This window comes from Plecotus auritus (assembly GCF_963455305.1).
Source record: "Plecotus auritus genome assembly, chromosome: 2".
Taxonomy (NCBI): Eukaryota; Metazoa; Chordata; class Mammalia; order Chiroptera; family Vespertilionidae; genus Plecotus; species Plecotus auritus.
In genome coordinates, this window is record NC_137771.1 from 94,811,458 (window position 1) to 94,831,576 (window position 20,119).

A 20,119-nucleotide genomic window follows, 5' to 3' on the forward strand; every position below is an offset into this window, starting at 1 on the left:
AGTAAATTGTATCCATCTCTCAACATCCCAGCTCCCAAGGAAATTATATTTTCCTTCTCATTTTTTTGCCTCTATTTCCATTCTTCTGTTTCTAAATGTTACTAATAGTTTCCCATGGATTCTTTTTTGAAATATATTTGTATTAATTTCAGAGAGGAAGGGAGAGGGAGAGGGAGATAAAAACATCAATGATGAGAGAGAATCATTGTTCGGCTGCCTCCTGCATGCCCCACACTGGGGATTGAACCTACAACCCAGGCATGTGCCCTGATAGGGAACTCCTGGTTCAGAGGTCAACACTCAACCACTAAGCCATGCCAGCTGGGCTTCGCATGGATTCTTTAGCTGGTGTTCAAAGTTAAGAACAATCTGAGATGCTACAAAGACTACAGAAAATTGTGTCTGATATGTTTCACATGGGCTGCTTCTCCTTAGCCTTGTCTTTAATCTGGTACCGATGGGTGGGACCAGGGGTGAAGGCCATGGCCCTCTGAGTGTGAGAGTATACTAGGTTAAGGACTCTTGACTTAGCAGCAATGGCTAATTAACCAGGCCCATCTACCCGCTATGCACACACCCTGGTATTACAGTGATGCAAGGAGAGGCAGATACTAATTACAGTAAGCAATATCAAGAAGAAAGAGGAAGAAAGTTTTCATTTATTGAGTCTTTTTCTTGTACCAGGTTCTCTTTCAGATTCAGACACTCATTATAAAGCTTACTCTCTCCTCCCCTAGCACCTCTTTGAGGTAGGCAGGATTGTACCTGTCTGACAGAAAACATCGGTTATGTTAAGAAGGTTGGCCAGTTTCACACAAGCAGGGAGCTAGAGCAAGAATTTAAACCTAAACCTGTCTGATTTGAAAGCCTTTTTCTTGAACTGCTGTCCCATATTGCATGTAATTTATATGAGGGGAGGAGAGTGTTAGGCGTGTGGATGTATGTGCATATGTGTGTAATCTGCACTCTGGACTGAGGTAAGATCCTGATGTGGATGTTAAGTTACACAAGAGTAAGAAACAGCCAAAACATGGGACATTAATGGAGAACTGCCCCAAATCTGACTTAGATCACTGCCTTGGTGCATTCATATGTGGTGCACTATTTCCCCCTCGTAGTTCTTGCTTTGTCTCGGTACATTAAAGGTTTAATTATGCATGTATATGGAGGGTAGCCACATGCGAATAACTCTATAAGGAATCAGCAATCTAAGGAGCATTTCAGTAGCAGTTTGCCATTTATATGTGACTTGTTTGGGGTAGATTTATATCCCTAAATATGTTTGCTTAGTCATCCCAGAATAGTAATGGATGGACCTGTCCCCAGAGCAAACAATGAAGTGATTTATCCATAGAAGAATATCATACAGTTAATTCCTAAGGAAGAGCTTTTAAATTCATTTAAAAGCATAGCTTCAGAGATACTGACACCTTTCTTCCCCTCCCCACCCCCAAATTTATTTAGAACTTATGCTATCAGGAAGATAAGAGATGCCTTCAGAGAAAATAAGAATGTGAAAGATCCTGTAGAAATTCAGACTCTAGTGAATAAAGCCAAGAGAGACCTGGAAATTATTCATCGACAGGTAAGAAAGTTCAATGATGTACTATTTTTCATTAAGAGTTGAAAGCTTTGACACATCCCCTTGAATGCATGTCACTATTTTTGGTGTTTATGATTTACACAGAATCATGAGACTGTTCCTTTTACTCATATAAACATAGAAAGATGACCTATTATATTATTGAATTCAAGGAGAACATAAAGGAAAATATCAGCTTTCCAGAGTTTCCAGGGAATGCATCCTTTGGGAAGCTGAGTTCTCACATTTAACTAAAGGTTGATGCTTTAAGTATGGGAAACTTCCAAAAAATGTTCTTTTTGTAAGATATATTACACATTTATACATGGACATATGTCAAAGAGTATAAATGTATTCTATTTTTCTTAGTATTTTAAAATCATAGTTCAAGATATAATTTTCTTGAAGATATGGTCACTGGTGAGGAAACGAATTTTGTTGCCACATGGAAGGTGTATCTGCAGGTGGAAATGGTGTGAACAGCTGCTTTGGGATTGACCCCATAAAGGACCCTGGAAGGTGCTTTGGTTTTCATCAGTAGAAGTGCCAGGGATCACCTTGATTTGTGCTTGCCTTTCTCTTTCTCTTGAGGTAGAGTGGAGCAGCTGCTACAACATGGTCTCTGGGTAGTGCGATATATCCATCTTTGTGCCAAATTCATTGGAAAGCTAAAGACTAAAGTAGCCTACTATCAGTTGGCTTTCTCACTCTCTAAAAAAAGTATACTTTTCACTATTTTCCTTGAATTTAGCAGTAATCACATGATAAGCTTCATTTTGGCTTCTATTTGTTTTACTCTCTTACTTGCAGTAAATTTGTTTGTAAAGTGTGGAAGGGAAGCCCATTGCCATTTTCCTAATATCTGTTTGAGTTTTCGAAAGAATTTCTTTAGCAACATGAGGAGATGCCAGCTTGACTGACGTTATATAATATCATAATATACTAACGTGTATTCTTCATGCTTGACTCTAAACAGAATTTTAAAAAAAAAAAGAAGCAGTATTAAAAACTGTAGTTTTCATTTTATATCAAAACTAGAGGCCTGGTGCACAAATTTGCACACCCCTGGGGTCCCTCAGCCTGGCCTGCGGGATCGGCCGAAACCAGCTCTCCGACATCCCCCAAGGGGTCCCGGATTGTGAGAGGGCACAGGCCAGGCGGAGAGACCCCACCGGTCCACTATCGGGGCCAGGGAGGGATGCAGGAGGTTGGCCAGCTGGGGAGGGACGTTGGGAGGGGTCCAGGGCATGTCCAGCCCATCTCGCTCAGTCCCAGTCAGCCAGACCCCAGCAGCAAGCTAACCTACCGGTCAGAGTGTCTGCCCCCCTGGTGGTCAGTGCACATCATAGTGAGGGGTTGAGCAGCCTTAGCCTATCATTAGCATATTACCCTTTGATTGGTTGAACGTACTATCGGACACTTAGCATATTAAGCTTTTATTATATAAGATTAGAAGTCTTGTTCTATTGCCTATATAATGAAACAGTCTGTTCCAGAATAACATTTCAGGTTCTGGTGACCCTCCTTGAATTCTGTAGTTATTTAGCAATAGAATAACTTTGCCACATTCAGACAAGCCTAGGAAATTATCTTTTGACTAAGGTAAATGGGTGGAAAAAACAAGACTTGTGGTGGTAAATAACTTGTATGCTTAGGATAGTTATACAAAGAAACTGATCTGCACATTTGCATATACTTTGAGAATAGCAGATTAATGAGTTGCATTTTGAAAACTAGAACAGTGGCACTTTCCAGGAATCAGTGGTTGAAATTTATGGAACCTTTAACATTGGAACTTATCCTTATTTTGCATAAACTCAGAAAGATTTAATTCTTTGGCACTTTCCCATGTAAAAGTTGGCAAGCATCACCAAAACAGGCTGGTTTCTTCTTCTAGTGTAACTTTGCTCAGAGTAGAAAATGTTTAGAAAAGGTTACCTGTAAGTAATCTGCTCCACCATTTCAGCTGTGTCTTCATTTTGAAATGCTAAAACTACCCTCTAAAAAAAAAAAGACTAGGTTGGCTGTCATCAGACATCCCCAGTGAATCCACTTAGAGGCCTAGTGCCCAACCCAGGACTGCCAGTGCCCAGAGCTTCCATAGTAACTAGTAGATCAGCTAGTAACTAGGTGATTGATCATGTGATCCCTAAAGGCCCTGCTTAGAGAGGCCCTGACAAGTGAAAGCATTCTCATCCTATCAGAGAACTAGTTTGCCAATTATATGTCAACAACTGGGAGGTTTCTGTTCACTTCCCTTTCACATCAAGACTGTTCCTGAATTCAAGAATAACATTTACCATAGTTGGCTTATGAGCTGTAGTGGACTGGAGCCACCTCACTCTAAGCTGGTGAACTTGACCTTGGGGAAAATGCCTAAAATAAAGTAGCATCTGTATTTCCTTCTCACGGGCCACTGTAATAGCCTTCTAACTTGCTCCAATTGCCCTTGTCCCCAAATGTTCTATTCTTTGCACACTGCCAGAATGATCCTTATAAGGAAAATCAGAGCAGGTTACACACTGGTCACAATGCTCCAGGGGCTTCGTTGCACCCTGACAGTGAAGTATGATGTCCTTATGAAGTCCTCAAAGGCCCTCCATTGCTCTTGTCTCCTCGAACTATGTCAGTACCTTCTTCATATCTCTTGTACAACTCCAGTGTGTTCCCATCTCAGAACCTTTGCACCTACTGCCTCTCCCCATTCCTTCCAATACCTTGATTCCTTTTCCCTCAGACTTTTGCTCAGACTCCACTTATCACAGAATCTAAAATAGCCTCCTTCCCTCCGTCACTCTATCACCTTACCCTGCTTTAGTTTTCATTACAGCATGTATCAAACCAAAAATAACATTACTGTTGTCTTGTTTGTTTTCTCCTTTCCTGTGCAGACAGGGATCTCACCTGTCATGGTCACTGCTATCTGGTATGTAAGAGCATGGGCTCTGGAGCAAGCCTGACTGTGTTCAAATCCTTACTCAACCTACTATGACCTTGAACCAGATATCTAACTTCTCTGCACCTTATGTAAAGTACAGATGACAACAGGCCCAACTTCATGGGTTATAGTGAGGATCAAATAAGTTAACATATGTGAAACCCTTAGAAAGATGCTAGCACATAGTAAATACTATTATTATCCAGAGTATCTAGAATAGCCCCCCATAAAGTTGGCTCTTACTATTTATTTGTGGACTAAATGAATATATGAAGAGTTTGGCCCCTGAGATTATACTGTGCAGTCAAGGAGTCTGTGCCACCAAATTGTGGTATCTTGCTGGCTGCCCCAAACCTCTCTTCAGAGAGAATGAACCTTGAAAGGAATGCAGGAATCTAATGAGGATCTTGAGACATTACCCTCATGAGCTGTACTGTCTTCATATCAAGTCCCTCTTTCACTTGAGTACTTGGGCCCAAAGACCATCAGGATGCACATCAACCTCAGCATCATTTTTCCACAGATGAGAAAGCTTACTGCCGCCTTTCCAGCTGCCAGATGTGCACATCTGTAAGGCAGTACTCAAACTGAAATCCTTCATCAGACTGTCTCCTCTCTCAACACTGTACCCTACTTCCTTGCTTTCTACTCAGTCTTTCAAGTGGATCTTTTTTCTAACTTTTCAGTCACTCAATCAGCTGTGATGCTGATGATACAGCTGTAAGCATGGTAAGATTTTGCAGTTCTTAAAAAAGTCTCTGTGCATAGATTTCTTCTTTCTGGAGGGTAGAAAAACCAAGGTGCAATAAAGCTAGATGCTTTGTCCCTGGCTAATGACCAGATCTGTGTTCAGGTCTTCCAGTTCCTTAGAGCAAACTCAGATGTTCAAGGACATGAGCACCTGAGTCAGTAGAAACTAATGGATAAAGATAATCTTAAGTCATCCCCCAATTTTGTTTCTAAGATATTTAAGGACCACATCAACCTAGCTCCGCCTCTCATCAGAGTCATTCTTTCTTTATATCCTTAATGCACAGAAATAGTTAATCTTCATTGTGGCAACCCTGAAGGATTCGAGAGAGCATCCGCATTTCTTATTAGCCTTTCACAATGCACCTAAGGATTACTCTGATTTGAAGAAGTACTAGTAAAATGGCAGATTGTTTTTCCTCCATTATTAGTAAGGCAGGCACCTTTTGCTCCTTCTTTATCATTATTGTCTGCTAAATAGAAGTCTGACATACACATGTTCTTTGACACTTTTGGACCAACTCCCTGAAAATTATAATTCAGTCTGGCAATCTCTAATTTCTTTCCAGCTATCTGCATTATCTTACATCTTATAACTAATAAAGACATTCTTCCACCTTTCTATAAACTCCCATTATCCTATCTAATAAAGAGGGAATATGCTAATTAACCATCACTCTGTCACAAAGATGGCTGCACCCACAGCTGAGGCCAAGTTCCCTTAAGGAGCCTTAACGGGCAATCAGCAGCGACCTGAGGCTATGCCCCCCTCCCAGCCCCCGTGGGGCTTGACAGGGGACCTCAGGCCGCACCCTGTTCCCCCCCCCCCCCCCGGCGTCAGGCTGGGGAACCTCAGGCCGCACCCACTGCCCCAGTGCCAGGACAGGGGACCTGAGGCGTGGGACCTCAAGGTGCGCTTCCCATCCTGGTGCTGAGCTAGGGGACCTCAGGCTGCTCCCCCTGCCCCAGCGCCAGGCCGGGGGACCTCAGGCCATGCCCCCCACCAGGTGGGGCTTGACAGGGGACTTCAGGCCGCGCCCCCCACCCCCCACCCCAGCACCGGGCCAGGGGACCTGAGGCTGTGCCCTCCTGCGTGGCTGGGCTTGACAGGGGACCTCAGGCCATGTCCCCCACCCAGCGGGGCTTGACGGGGGACCTCAAGGTGCACCCCCAGTGCTGGGTCGGGGGAACTCAGTCCGCGCGCCCGCCCATCAGGGCTTGACAGGGGACCTGAGGTTGTGCCCCCCTCCCGGTGCTGGGCCGGTGGACCTGAGGCTGCACCCCCCAACCTGGCGGGGCTTGACGGGGGACCTCAGGCCATGCCCCCTACCCAGCGGGGCTTGACAGGGGATCTCAGGCCATGTACCCCACCTGGCAGGACTTGATGGAAGACCTCAAGGCATGCCCCCCGTCCTGGTCTGGGCTGGGGGACCTCAGGCCACGCTCCCCGTCCTGGCGCCAGGCCAGGGAACCTGAGGCTATGGCCCCTGCCCAGCAGGGCTTGACAAGGGTGGGACTGGCCAGGTATGGATCTAGCCCAATGCGGTGGGGGGCGGCCAGGTCTGGGTCTCACGCGATTTTGAGGTGCATGTGGGTGGGCGGGGACTTGACTCTGGGTCCCGTAGTGTGCCCCAGACTCTGACAGGAAGAAGGTTTTCATATACATTTTACTAATTTTCTTTCATCTCTGACACTTCTATTATAGAGAAAGGGAAAATAGCAATATTAAATTATTTCCTCTAATCCCCTTTTAATGTGCACGAATTTTGTGCACCCGGTCACTAGTTTTCATATAAAATCATTCTATAAAGACAGATTGACCCTTAGCAGCTTGTATGAGTTCTTCCTTCTGCTGAAAGCAACTTCTGGACTAGACTCCACTAAACTGAGCTTTCCTGTCTGCTCCCAAGTCTAAGACAGAGTGCATAAATCTCTCTTGCTTCTGACTGCCTTATTATTTTTTTAATATGTAGATTGATGCTTTGACCTAATTTTGGTTTATCTATATAGGTGTAGGGGAAAGTACTACTGGGATATACTTTTAAACTATATATATCTGTTCTATTAAATGAGTGAATAATAGATGGGATCTAGGATGGAGACAAGGAGTTTGTCTCCAAAGTGTCAAAGTGAGAAAGAACTTCTACAGGGTTCATAATCCCAGCCCAACTTTTCCTCCAAAAAGCTCATAAGGTCAATTCATAATTATATGGAGTAGAGTGGGTGCTTGATAAATATTTAGGAAAAGAAATTGTGGGCACAGAATTGCAGTATATACATTATATTTGATTTATTGAGAAGATTGTGTTTAATGTAGCAAAGAAGCCAGTCAGGGAGCAGGAAGAAGTCAAATTAGAAAGAAACTAGTATTGACATTAGGGCTTGAGGAAAGCTTTTTTAAAAATATATTTTATTGATTTTTTTTTACAGAGAGGAAGGGAGAGGGATAGAGAGTTAGAAACATCAATGAGAGAGAAACATCGATGAGCTGCCTCCTGCACACCCCCTGCTGGGGATGTGCCTGCAACCAAGGTACATGCCCTTGACCGGAATTGAACCTGGGACCCTTCAGTCCACAGGCCGACTCTCTATCCACTGAGCCAAACCAGTTAGGGTTTGAGGAAAGCATTTTATTCTTTCTTTTTCCTATTACTTAAGACATTATTGCTTTTCAACTGCTATTTAATTTTCTTTGAAAGAAGATGTTCTGCTGAGATATAGGTGCTAGTACTGGTGATATGTCACCTACCGGAAAGGTTGGGGAACAAGAGAAGTTTTTGGAATTCATGATGGTCAAAATATAGGGTGGGGCAAAAGTAGAAGCACCTAGTTTATCCTCTCACTGTACAATTGCATACTATAGCAACAATATATTTTTCCATCCAAATACTTAAGTGACAAATAAGGCTACTTCCAGTTCTAAATTTCTATAGTTCAATATCTGTCCCCTTCTTCTTTACTTGCAGAAACTTACTGATACACTTTAGAGTAATTTACTCTATGCTCAGTTTTCCTTGGCCATTTTTCACCAAGATCTTAACTCTGTAGTTTAGGCTACATGTGAGAAAAGTTGTAGCCAACTATGTACATGGTGGGTGAAAGTAGGCTTACAGTTGTTCATATGAAAAATAAAACAATAATTAATAATAACCCAGAAGTAAACTCTGTGTTTCACATACTCAACTGTAAACCTACTTTTTCAGTCTGTTCAATATGTAGTTCCTCTGCAGCTATAAAAAGGCTTCTTTTTTTTAAATTTTTTTTAATATATTTTATTGATTTTTTGCAGAGAGGAAGGGAGTGGGATAGAGAGTTAGAAACATCGATGAGAGAGAAACATCGATCAGCTGCCTCCTGCACACCTCCTACTGGGAATGTGCCCGCAACCAAGGTACATGCCCTTGACTGGAATCGAACCTGGGACCTTTCAGTCCATAGGCCGACGCTCTATCCACTGAGCCAAACCGGTTAGGGCAAGGCTTCTTTTTATAAGAATTTAAACTAATTGTCTCCCTCTCTGCTTTTTTTAGAAATTCCAGTAAATCTTTAAGTCTGGGGCAATAATATGCCCACCCATAGGTGGCATTCTTGTAGAAGAATGGGCTTGAGGAAAGCTTTTTTGCCTCTTGGTTGAAGATTTCCCATTATATTTACTTGGTTCCTCCAAGGTTGACATGCACAAAACAAGATTCCATTTCCTTACTAGACAAAGCCTTGCTCACCTCTGCATTTTTTCATATCTAATAATAGGTCTTTTGCATATTTCCATGTTCAGAAGAGCTCAACTAATACTAATACTAATCATAAAAAGTTTTTGCACAAATTTTATTTGGGAATTTTTATTAGCCTCCCATCTAGTCTGCTATAGCTGTTCACTCTTAAATTCCTTGAACTTTTTTTTGTTGCTGAAGCATCTAAAGCGGAAGTAGATAATAACAACTCTGGAGCAGAAAGTACACTGATCTCAGCTCTGATAGTAATCTATTGTGTGATATTGGGCAAGTTGTTTATTTGCCTTATTTACCACATCTGTAAAGAGATGATTTTATTGATGAAGGTGGTGGTGATGATGTGTGCTTGTTGTCAGTGTTCATTGTACCCTCTCTATGTGCTGACACTATGTGCTAAGCACTTTGAATGTGTTCTCTCAGTTTCTCCTAACAACAGCCTTCCAAGACCATACTATTATCCTTGGGTTAGAAGAGGAAAGTCAGACTTGGCATGTTGTAGTACTTTCCCTGAAGACACACAAATAGAAGAATGGTGAGCCCACATCTATTCTTATATTTTAGCCAGTTCTTAGAATAGGGATCAGACTGTGAGGGGTCTTATTTTGACAAAAGGTAAATGAGACTTTGGATGTGAGAGAAGACAAGATTTGTACTTTTTCTAATTGCTCATTTAGAACTCTTATTAAAAGCTAACAGCTTACTGTCTGTAGTGTTATGAATAGTTTATCCCAGGGGCTGATCTTATTTATCATTTCTGAAAAAACACTTTCACTCTCCCTGCCTTCAAAAGAAAAAATACAAACCACAGTCTGAAAATGTTAAAGTTCAACCACCTTATTTAAGAAGTGTTTGCTCAGAATTTCCCCACAGATCTGAAGGTTGCAGCTACAATTGTGCTTTTCTTGACAAGCTATCACTGAAGTGCCCTTCAGTGGAAACCTTTTGATGGCTTACTGCTTGGCTCATCCTTTCAAGCAATCAAAGTTAATTCAAGTCATGCTTGTACTGAAGATCTTCTCCCAAGATGACAAAGGAACAATGTCACATCTTCTAAGAAGGGTAATACAAGGGGCACACCCTGTTCATGTTAATTTGTGTTTTCTGTACCACATCCTCTGAGATGCAAGAAGATACTGACACTCCCTCCAAGTCCAGTGTGTGTGTATATGAGAATATGTACTCATTTTCTGAGCATTTGATATCTGTAGTTGGATTTTTTTCAAATTTGATGGGTTTCATTTGTATATGTGTGTGTGTGTATATATATATATGTGTGTGTGAAGGATAGTTTTATTTGTGCCTTTTGAAAGATTTCTTTTAATTATACCTGTATCATCCTAAAAAAAAAAACTAAAAACAACTTGTTTTATTCAAAGACATAATAATAGTTGGTAAGAGAAGAGGTTTTGAGCAAGATACACCTAAATTTAAATTATAACACAAGGATGATAGCTCCCTTAGTCATGATATTTAATCTCTCTTAAAACATTATCATTTAATTTTTCTGCTAAAGACAAAGGAATACCATGTTAAAGTTAGTTTTGTACTCGCTATATTTTTGAAATATCAAAGCCAAATGATATGTCAGAAATTTTAACTCTTCCTTTATCTGATAATTAAGGCTGTCATTTTATGGATTGGTCAGTTATAAATAAGCAAGAAAAACTAAAAATTCTCTAAGATGTGCCACTGTAATAATCTTAGTTTTATTTAATAATGCTAGTACACTATTAAATCAGTATTTTAAATATTTTCCTTTTCTTAAAACATTTCCACTTCATACAATACCTCTTTTCTCCCCACTCATCTCATCTCCTTAATGTAGTGAAAAAAAGACTTACCCCAAGTCGCATGGATTCCTCTTCAAAGTCTATCACAAATTAGTGATTGCACCATCAAAAATTCCATGAACTTTTAAGGCTCATCTATAAAAAGTACACAATTGGGTGTATTAGTTCCAAGATCTCTAATAGCACAAGAATTTTTTTATGAATTTGCTGTACTTAACAAACCTAAATGGCTTGTTGAAATTGGACTGGGGGTTTCATCAGGTTATTCCTGAATTTTACTAATAAGTTAGTGTATTCCAGAATTGCCTACGCGGGGGTAGATTTGCCATCAGAGCCCAATAAATACTCATCACTGAATGCTGGCTGGCCTACGAGCCAGCCGAGGCAGGTTCTGCTCCCAACCACCTCCTTGGCAGCTGGCAGGCAGTCCTCATATGCAGACCTCCTTCTGTAGGTAAGGGGAAGGTCATGCCATGGCTCTCTAAGATCCCTTTCATGCCTGACAGTCTCTGATTCTGAAAATGATCATTAGGTTCCAGAACATACCTGTGAAGGGATTAAGAACTAAAAGGGTGAGTTATGTCACTGACCTTCTCTATTTACTAAATTGACTTTAAAAAGAAAGCATGATTCCCCAGATCTCACAGATACCATGTTTTGATAAGCGTGGGAGAGTAACCAGGTTACATAATGCTGAGTTATGTAATGTTTATTCTTCATAGTCAGCCTCAGCAAGGGAACAATTCGAGAAAATACTTTGGGATACTTCATAAAGCTTTTAACACTCAGTGATGACAGAAATGTTACATGGGTCAAGGTGAGGAACAGCAGTTGCTCTTTCATACAGGTGACAGGTTGTAGAAAACTTATTGACAAATGAGGTTTTCTTCACTAGGACTCAACAAACCTGAGAAAGAGTGGGATGGGGAAGGGGAGACTGTAAAAAGAGAAAAAGAAATTTTTCTCTAGCTTTGAACTGGGTTCTGTCTTAGTGCCAAACTTAGTGTTTTGCTTTTTTTTCATAACTCTCAGCTATTATTTAAAGTTTGCAGCTAACTTTACAGCTGTACTAGAGGCCCGGTGCATGAAAATTCGTGCACTTGCGGTGGGGGGGGGGTTCCCTCAGCCTGGCCTGCCCCCTCTCACAGTCTGGGAGCCCTCAGGGGATGTCCTACTGACAGCTTAGGCCGTCCCCCATGAACTGCAGTCTGGCCTCCCTCTGCGGGAGGCGACCAGCAGGATCAGGGGAAGGCGCCGCCCCCATCACCCTGCTGCTGCTGCCAAAGCCAGCCACTGGGGCTACTGACCCTCAGCCCTCGCTGCTTAGCACTAGCCCCGCCCCCCGCCCACTTGTGTGTGTGTGGGGGGGGCGATCTGGGGCCAGGCTGGCTGGGGGAGGGGCTGTGGGATGTTGAGGCACCAAGGTTGCACCCCTTCAGCCTCTGCGGAGGTTCCGGGACCACAGGCCATTCCGCCTCTCCCAGCACCGCCTCTGCAGAAGAAGGGGCTATGACTGGCACTGCCCCACCTCTCCCAGCACCTGCCTCTGTGGACAAAGGGTCTGCGCGGCATGGGTGGAACCAGCCCAGGCCCACCAGTGCCACCCCGCCTCTCCCAGCACCTGCCTCTGTGGGTGGAGGGGCCATGCGGCGTGGGTGGGACTGGTCCAGGCCCACCACACCACTGGCCCTTGGCACTCGCAGCTGCTGCAGCTTTGTCCGGAAGGACATCTGGTCTAACTAGCATATTACCCTTTTATTAGTATAGATTTTTCATAATATTAAAGTATTTTTCTTATTGGAAATTTTTTTTAAACTAAGCTCATTTTCTCCTACAAGACATTGACCACTCTTTTCTTCTACTCTAGGCAGTTTAGCGAGCCATTAGGAACAAGCTTATTCCTGTCTGTTTCTGTACCGTGCAGAACCTGTTGCATAGACATCATACTTTATGCCCTGCCTTCGCAGCATTTCTGTTGCTTCATGAATGGAAGCACCTGAGTCTCACTTAAGGTGGATATGAGGATCCTTGAGGGCTGGGCCTTTGGTGGCCACTGGACCAGCACAGCATCTATACCCAGCTCCTGAGGGAAGGCTTTCAATGCCCTTCCTCCCCCTTCCTTGCCTGGTGAAATGTTGTTGCCTTCTGGGCCACCAAACAATAAAATGTGACTATAGATTTATTACATGGCTTTGCAATGATGTATTAGTAAGTTATCTCTGCCCCTAACGCTCTCACCTTCCAGAGGGACAGAGTTTCTTGTTCACCATAGTATTTCCAGTGCCTCAGAGATGTAGTAAACACAGCATTAATGCTTAATAAAGGCAAGGTGGTTTGGTAGGAAGACACAGAAAGAAAAGTTTTAAACTCCGAAACACTGGTTCTAGCCCATGCTCTATGTCTGACTCATGGTATGATCTCCAGTGAGTCGTCTTTGGTTTTTTTGGTCGTTTTATTAAAAATATGTTTTTATTGATTTCAGACAGAGGAAAGGAGAGGGAGAGAAAGATAGAAACATCAATGATGAGAGAGAATCATTAATTGGCTGCCTTCTACACTCCCCACGCTGGGGATCTAGCCCACAACCTGGGCATGTGACTGGGAATCTAACTGTAACCTTCTGGTTCATGGATTAATGCTCAACTACTGAGCCACACCAGCTGGGCCAGTGAGTCGTTTTTTAAAGAACTTTAAATTTTATTTTTCATATACAGTTTACATTCAACATTAATTTCAGGTGTACAGCATAGTGGGTACACAATCATATATATTACAAAATGGTCCCCTCTGTATTTCAAGTACTTACCTAGCAATATACATAGTTATTACAATATTACTGACGTATTCCCTATGCTTTAATTTACATCCCTGTGACCTTTTTTTTTTTTTTAGAGGAATGCACTTTTTTAAAGCTATGTTTTTATTGATTTGAGAGAGAGAGAAAGGGAGGTAGAGAGAGAAAGAAAAACATTGATGAGAGAATCATTAGTTGGCTGCCTCCTCAACACCCCCTACTGGGGATCAAGCCCACAACCCAGGTATGTGTTCTAACTGGGAACCAACCAGTGACCTCTTGGTGCATGGGACAATCCTCAACCAATTGAGCCACACTGGCCAGGGCCCTGTGACTATTTTGTGACTACCAATGTATAGTTCTTAATCCCTTCAACTTTATCACTCAATCCCTCAATCCCCCTCCCCTCTGGCAACCATCAGTCTGATCTCTGTATCTATGGGTTTGTTTCTATTTCATTCATTTATTTTGCTCTTTGGATTCCACATATAAGTGAAATCATATGCTACTTATCTTTCTTTGTCTGAATTATTTCACTTAGTATAATACCTCTAGGTCCATCTATGCTATCAAAAATGGTAACGTTTTCATTCTTATTTATGGCCAAGTTATACTCCATTGTACATAGGTACCCCCTCTTCTTTATCCATTCATCTATGATGGACACTTAGGTAGCTTTCATATCTTGGCTATTGTAAATAATGCTACAGTTACCATAGGGGTGCATATATTTTTTCAAATTAGTGTTTTGGGTTTTTCCAGATATATATCCAGAAATGGAATTGCTAGGTCATAGGCAGTTCAATTTTTAACCTTTTGAGAACTTCATTCCAGTTTTCATCATGGTTGCTCCAAACTGAATTCCCAACAGTGCAGGAAGGTTCCCTTTCCTCCACATTCACACCAACACTTGTTTGTTAATGTATTGATGATACAAATTCTGACAGGTATGAGGTGATATCTCATTGTGGTTTTAATACGCATCTCTGATGATTAGTGACATTGACCATCTTTTTCTATATCTATTGGCTACCTGTTTGTCCTCTTTGGATAAGTGTCTATTCAGGTCCTCTGCCCATTTTTAAATTTCATTCTTTTTTTTGGTGTTGAGTTTTATCCATTCTGCATAGATTTGTATGTTAACCCCTTATGGGATATATTAGTGGCACATAGCTTTTTATGTTCAGTAGGTTGTCTTTTTGTCTTGTTGATGGTTTCCTTTGCTATGCTAAAAGCTTTTTAGTTTGATGTAGTCACATTTGTTTATTTTTTCTTTTGTTTTCTTTCTCTGAGGAAATATATCAGAAAAAAACATATAGCTAAAGGAAATACCAAAGATTTTACTGTCTATGTTTTCTTCTAGCAGTTTTATAATTTGGAGTCTTACATTTAAGTCTTTAAGTCTTTAATCCATTTTGAATTTATTCTTCTATGTGATGTAAGAAAATCTGGTTTCAATACACACACACACACACACACACACACACACACACACACACTAGAGGCCCGGTGCACAAATTCGTGTATAGGTGGTGTCCCTCTGGGTGGCCTGCAGGGATCGGGCTGAAACTTGCAGTCCAACGCAGCCTGCAAGCTCCTACCTGCTGCTCCCGCTCATCCCAGCCCCACTGTGCCTGCCGCAGGCTCTCGCCCAATCAGTCGCAATCAATCAGGAGAGACTTGTGTTCCCACAGCAGCACTTGCCAGCCATGAGCCCTGTGGGGTCCCGGATTGCAAGAGGGTGCAGGCCAGGCTGAGGAACCCCACCGGTGCATGATCGGGCCAGGGAGAGAACACGGGAGGGCTCCAGGGTATGTCCGGCCCATCTTGCTCAGTCCCGATTGGCCAGATACCAGCAGCAAGCTAACCTACTGGTCGGAGCATCTGCCTCCTGGTGGTCAGTGCACGTCATAGCAACTGGTCAACCAGTTGACTGTCTGCCCCCTGGTGGTCAGTGCACATCATAGCGAGAGTTTGAGCAGCCTTAGCATATCATTAGCATATTATGCTTTGATTGGTTGTTCGGTTCTGCCGTTCGGTCTATTTGCATATCACCCTTTTATTATATAGGATGTTCAATATTCCCACACCATTTGTTGAATAGACTCTTTACTTCATTGTATGTTCTTTGTCAATATATTAATTGACCATATGCTCATGGGTTTATTTCTGGTCTCTCTAGTCTGTTTCATTGACCTATGTGTTTGTTTTTACGCCAGTACCATGTTGTTTTGATTATCAGGTAGCATGATACCTCCAACTTTGTTTCTCTTTCTTTAGATTGCTGTGACTATCAGGGTCTTCGTATTTCCATGTACATTTTTGGAGCATTTGTTCTAGCTCTATGAAAAATGCCATTGGTGTTTTGATAGGAATTGTGTTGAATCTAGATTGCTTTTGGTAGTATGGATATTTTAATGATTTATTTTACTATAAGCACAATATAAGTTTATTTCTCTTTTTTTCTTAAGATTTATTTTATTTTACGTAAATTTATTTTTTAAATAAATCTTTATTGTTGAAAGTATCACATATGTCCCTTCCCCCCCCCCATTGCCCTCCCCATCCTCCTTCCCCCCAAGCCTTCATCACCCTACCATCTGTGTCCATGAGTTATGGACATACATTCATTGGTTGATCTCTCCCCCTCTTCCCTCCCTGCATTCCCTCTGATGTTTGATAGTCTGATCGATGTCTCCATGTCTCTGGGTCTATTTTTGTTCATTAGTTTATGTTGTTCATTAGATTCCACTTAGGAGTGAGATCACATGATATTTATCTTTCTCTGACTGGCTTTCTGGTTCCATCCATGCTGTTGAAAATGGCAAGAATTCCTTCTTTTTTATAGCAGCATAGTATTCCATTGTGTAGATGTAACATAGTTTTCTTGCCTCCACTTCGTTTACTTCCTTTTCTGATGATGCTTGCTTTTCTTTCATATGCGGGCTGTTTGTCTCCCCATGGTCTCTCTTCTCCGGATGTCTGGTTATGTAGTTCTCTCTCTCCTGCGATGATTTAAAGGCACAAAATACAACACAACCAGGTACAATACACAAGGCACTGAACAGAAATGTATTCACAATATTAATAACCTCCAATAAAGGTGACCACCAGAGAAAGGCAAATTAGGGGATAGGAGAGAAAGAAGAAGAGGAAAAAGAAAGAAAGGAAGAAAACAAGAGTGTCAAAATGAAATTGGGAAAAGGAAAAAAAAAGGAAGAGAGACAAGAAAGAGACTAAGAGAGAAAGGGGAACAAACTATATATACGGGGAGAAAACTCCAATGAACAACCACTAATCCCAGCAAATGCCAGCAACAAGTACCTGGGGATTAATACAAACTACAACACCAACTAATATCAAGCGAGGCAATGGAAAACAGAAGCAAAAAACAAACAAAAACAAAGCAAACAAAAAAACAAACAAAAAAAAAGAATGAGCAAAACAATCTCCCAAAAAAGCATAAAAATTTGATATAATCAACATTCAAGCAAACAACAACAAAAAGACAAGAGAGAAAGACAATTTTTTGGATAGTTAAGACAGCGAAGAGAGAGGTGTGTATGGACTTGGAGCAGGGGATTGGAGATTAGATATATAAGTAGGGTGAAATTTTATCAGGGGGTAAACAGAAAGAATAGGGAAAATCTAAAGCAGGAAAGGGGTAAGATAAACAGGACACCAAAAGGGGAAAGGTTAGGCAGAGAGTAATGGCAAAAGGTAGAGTAGAGATAGAGTAAAACGATGCTAAAGGAAAGATGAACATAGAATGTAGAACACTAATCCCAAAGTAAAATAAAGAGAAAATAAAATGATATTTTTTTAAAAAAAAGGTGAAATAGTAGTAGTAATGATAGTGATTGAAAATAAAAATGTAATAATTAAAAAGGTAAAATCAGGTGAGGAAAAAAGAAAAAACATTAGTTTCTTGAGTAAAAGATGCAAAAAATGAAAATAAATAAAAATAAAAAATAAACTGTGCAGTAGTGAATGTCATTCACTTCCTCTATTGTTCTCTTTGGCACGCCTGTTTCTCAGTCTGGACAGTATTGCAGTTCCCTGCGTTCCACTGCTCCTCAGTGTTGTAAGCCAGTCCTGATTTTTAAGCAGGCGGTGTGTCTTAATTTCTCATATTCCTTTATTTTTGATTACACGAGTCAATTTGTGATTCAGCCCCTAGGTGGCAGTGTTTCTGGATTGACTTCCGGATCTCTTTGGCCTCTCTAGCCTGTATTTACATTCTTCTTTCCCTGTGGCACTCAATACCAGTTTGTGGAAATGGGTTGCCTCAGAGCTGGCTCTCCGATGGTCACTCCCTGCTCCGATCCCCAGGTTCCAGAAAAACAACTTCCTCCTGCAGTCTCCCAGGGTGTCCCCAACTGGGTGATCCTATGTATTGGGCTTAGTAATCAGAAGCAAGGATTTGAAGAAAAAAAAGCCCAAGTGTGCAAACAATGGGTCTGTGCGCAAGTCTAAGCAGCCGGCACACCCCTGAAATTCTTAGGCTGTCCCTGCACGTCAGATCAAAATGGGTTGCTTTTTAGAGATCCCTTCTGTTAGCAGCTCTGAGGACCCCCTTCCACATTCACGGATCATGCTAGCCCCAACAGCCACGGATTTTTCTAGGCACAGACTTCCCTGGTCCTCCAGCTCCCACAAAACGCGCGTTCCTCTCTCCCACCGGGACCAGAGACCTCACCTTATCCCAGGCGAAATCTGACCTTTCCGTGGTGGAGTGTAGAGCTCCTCTGAATCTGCGTGTTTGCACCAATTCGGGAGCGATGTTCTGGGGCTCACAGCTGTTCGGTGGGTGCCGCAGTTGTGGATTTTCAGGCTTCCGATAAGCTCCATTTTCCCTTTCAAGGTGGCACAGACTCCACGTCCGAGCCTGTAGCTCCGGGAGGGGACCCAGCCGCAGTGGGGGCTGCCCGGTCAGGGGAACCCTGTCTAGCAGTCCCCCACCTTCTCCTGGAGTTTAGCCGTCCCTTAACTTGCCAACAAACACTCCTCGTGCGACCCTCAGCTGTTCTTTCTTTCTGCTCCGGGCCAAGGCTCAGAACACGTCTGTCTATTCCGCCACCATTTTTTCCCCTCGTAACATAGTTTTCTAATCCACTCATCTGCTGATGGGCATTTAGGCTGTTTCCAAATCTTAGCTATGGTAAATTGTGCTGCTATGAACATAGGGGTGCATATATCCTTTCTGATTGGTGTTTCTAGTTTCTTGGGATATATTCCTAGAAGTGGGATTAATGGATCAAATGGGAGTTCCATTATAAATTTTTGAGGAAACTCCAAACTGTTTCCACAGAAGCTGCGCCAGTCTGCATTCCCACCAGCAGTGTATGAGGGTTCCCTTTTCTCCACATCCTCTCCAACATTTTTCCTTTGTTGATTTGTTGATGATAGCCATTCTAATAGGTGTGACGTGGTATCGCATTATTGTTTTGATTTGCATCACTCAGATGATTAGTGACTTTGAGCTTTTTTCATATGTCTCTTGGTCTTTTGTATGTCCATTTGGGAGAACTGTCTATTTAGCTCCTTTGCCCATTTTTTAATTGGGTTGTTTGTCTTCCTTTTGTTAAGTTGTGTGAGTTCCTTGTAAATTTTGAAAGTTAATCTCTTATCGGATGTATCATTGGCAAAGAAACAGCAATCCTAAATGACTCACTAGATCAGATGGAACTAATTGCCATCTTCAGAACATTTCACCCCAAAGCTACAGAATATACATTCTTCTCAAGTGTACATGGGACATTTTCAAAGATAGACCACACGTTAGGACATAGGCTAAGTCTCTACACATTCAAGAAGATTGAAATCATATCAAGCATCTTCTCAGATCACAATGGCATGAAATTAGAAATCAGCTACAATAAAAACCATCGTAAACAATCAAACATATGGAGGCTAAATAGCATGCTATTAAACAACAAATGGGTTACCAAAGAGATCAAAGAAGAAATAAAAAGCATCCTGTAAACAAATGACAATGAAAGCACAACCCAAAATCTCTGGGACACAATAAAAGCAGTACTGAGAGGGAAGTTCATTGCACTACAGGCCTACCTCAAAAAAACAAGAAAAACTGGTAATAAATTATCTAACTCTACAACTTAAATAACTAGAAAGAAAACAACAAGAAAAGCCCAGAGTAAGTAGAAGGAAGGAAATGATAAAGCTCAGAGCAGAAATAAATGACAGAGACCAAAAAAATATATACCATATATATACATATATATATATACACACACACACACACACACACACACACAAAAGATAAATAAAACCAAGAGCTGGTTCTTTGAAAGGATAAACAAGATTGATGAACCTCTTGCCAGACTCATCAAAAAAACAAAGAGAGAGGACCCAAATAAACAAAATCAGAAACGAAAGAGGTGAAGTAACAACTGACCGCACAGAGATACAAGGGATCATACAAAAATACTATGAACAACTCTACTCCAACAAACTGGCAACCTAGATGAAACAGACATATTCCTAGAAAAATACAACCTTCCAAAACTCAAC

At 41.7% G+C, this 20,119-nt stretch overlaps 1 protein-coding gene across 1 annotated transcript in view; it reads left to right on the top strand.

The window, feature by feature from the left end:
* The window catches only part of LYRM4 (LYR motif containing 4), a 166,781-nt gene that overhangs the window by 37,048 nt on the left and 109,614 nt on the right, over window positions 1-20,119 (top strand). Inside the window, exon 2 of the mRNA XM_080657457.1 lies at window positions 1,465-1,585. Coding sequence (XP_080513583.1) covers window positions 1,465-1,585 — 121 coding nt within the window. The remainder of the gene's footprint in view (window positions 1-1,464; window positions 1,586-20,119) is intronic.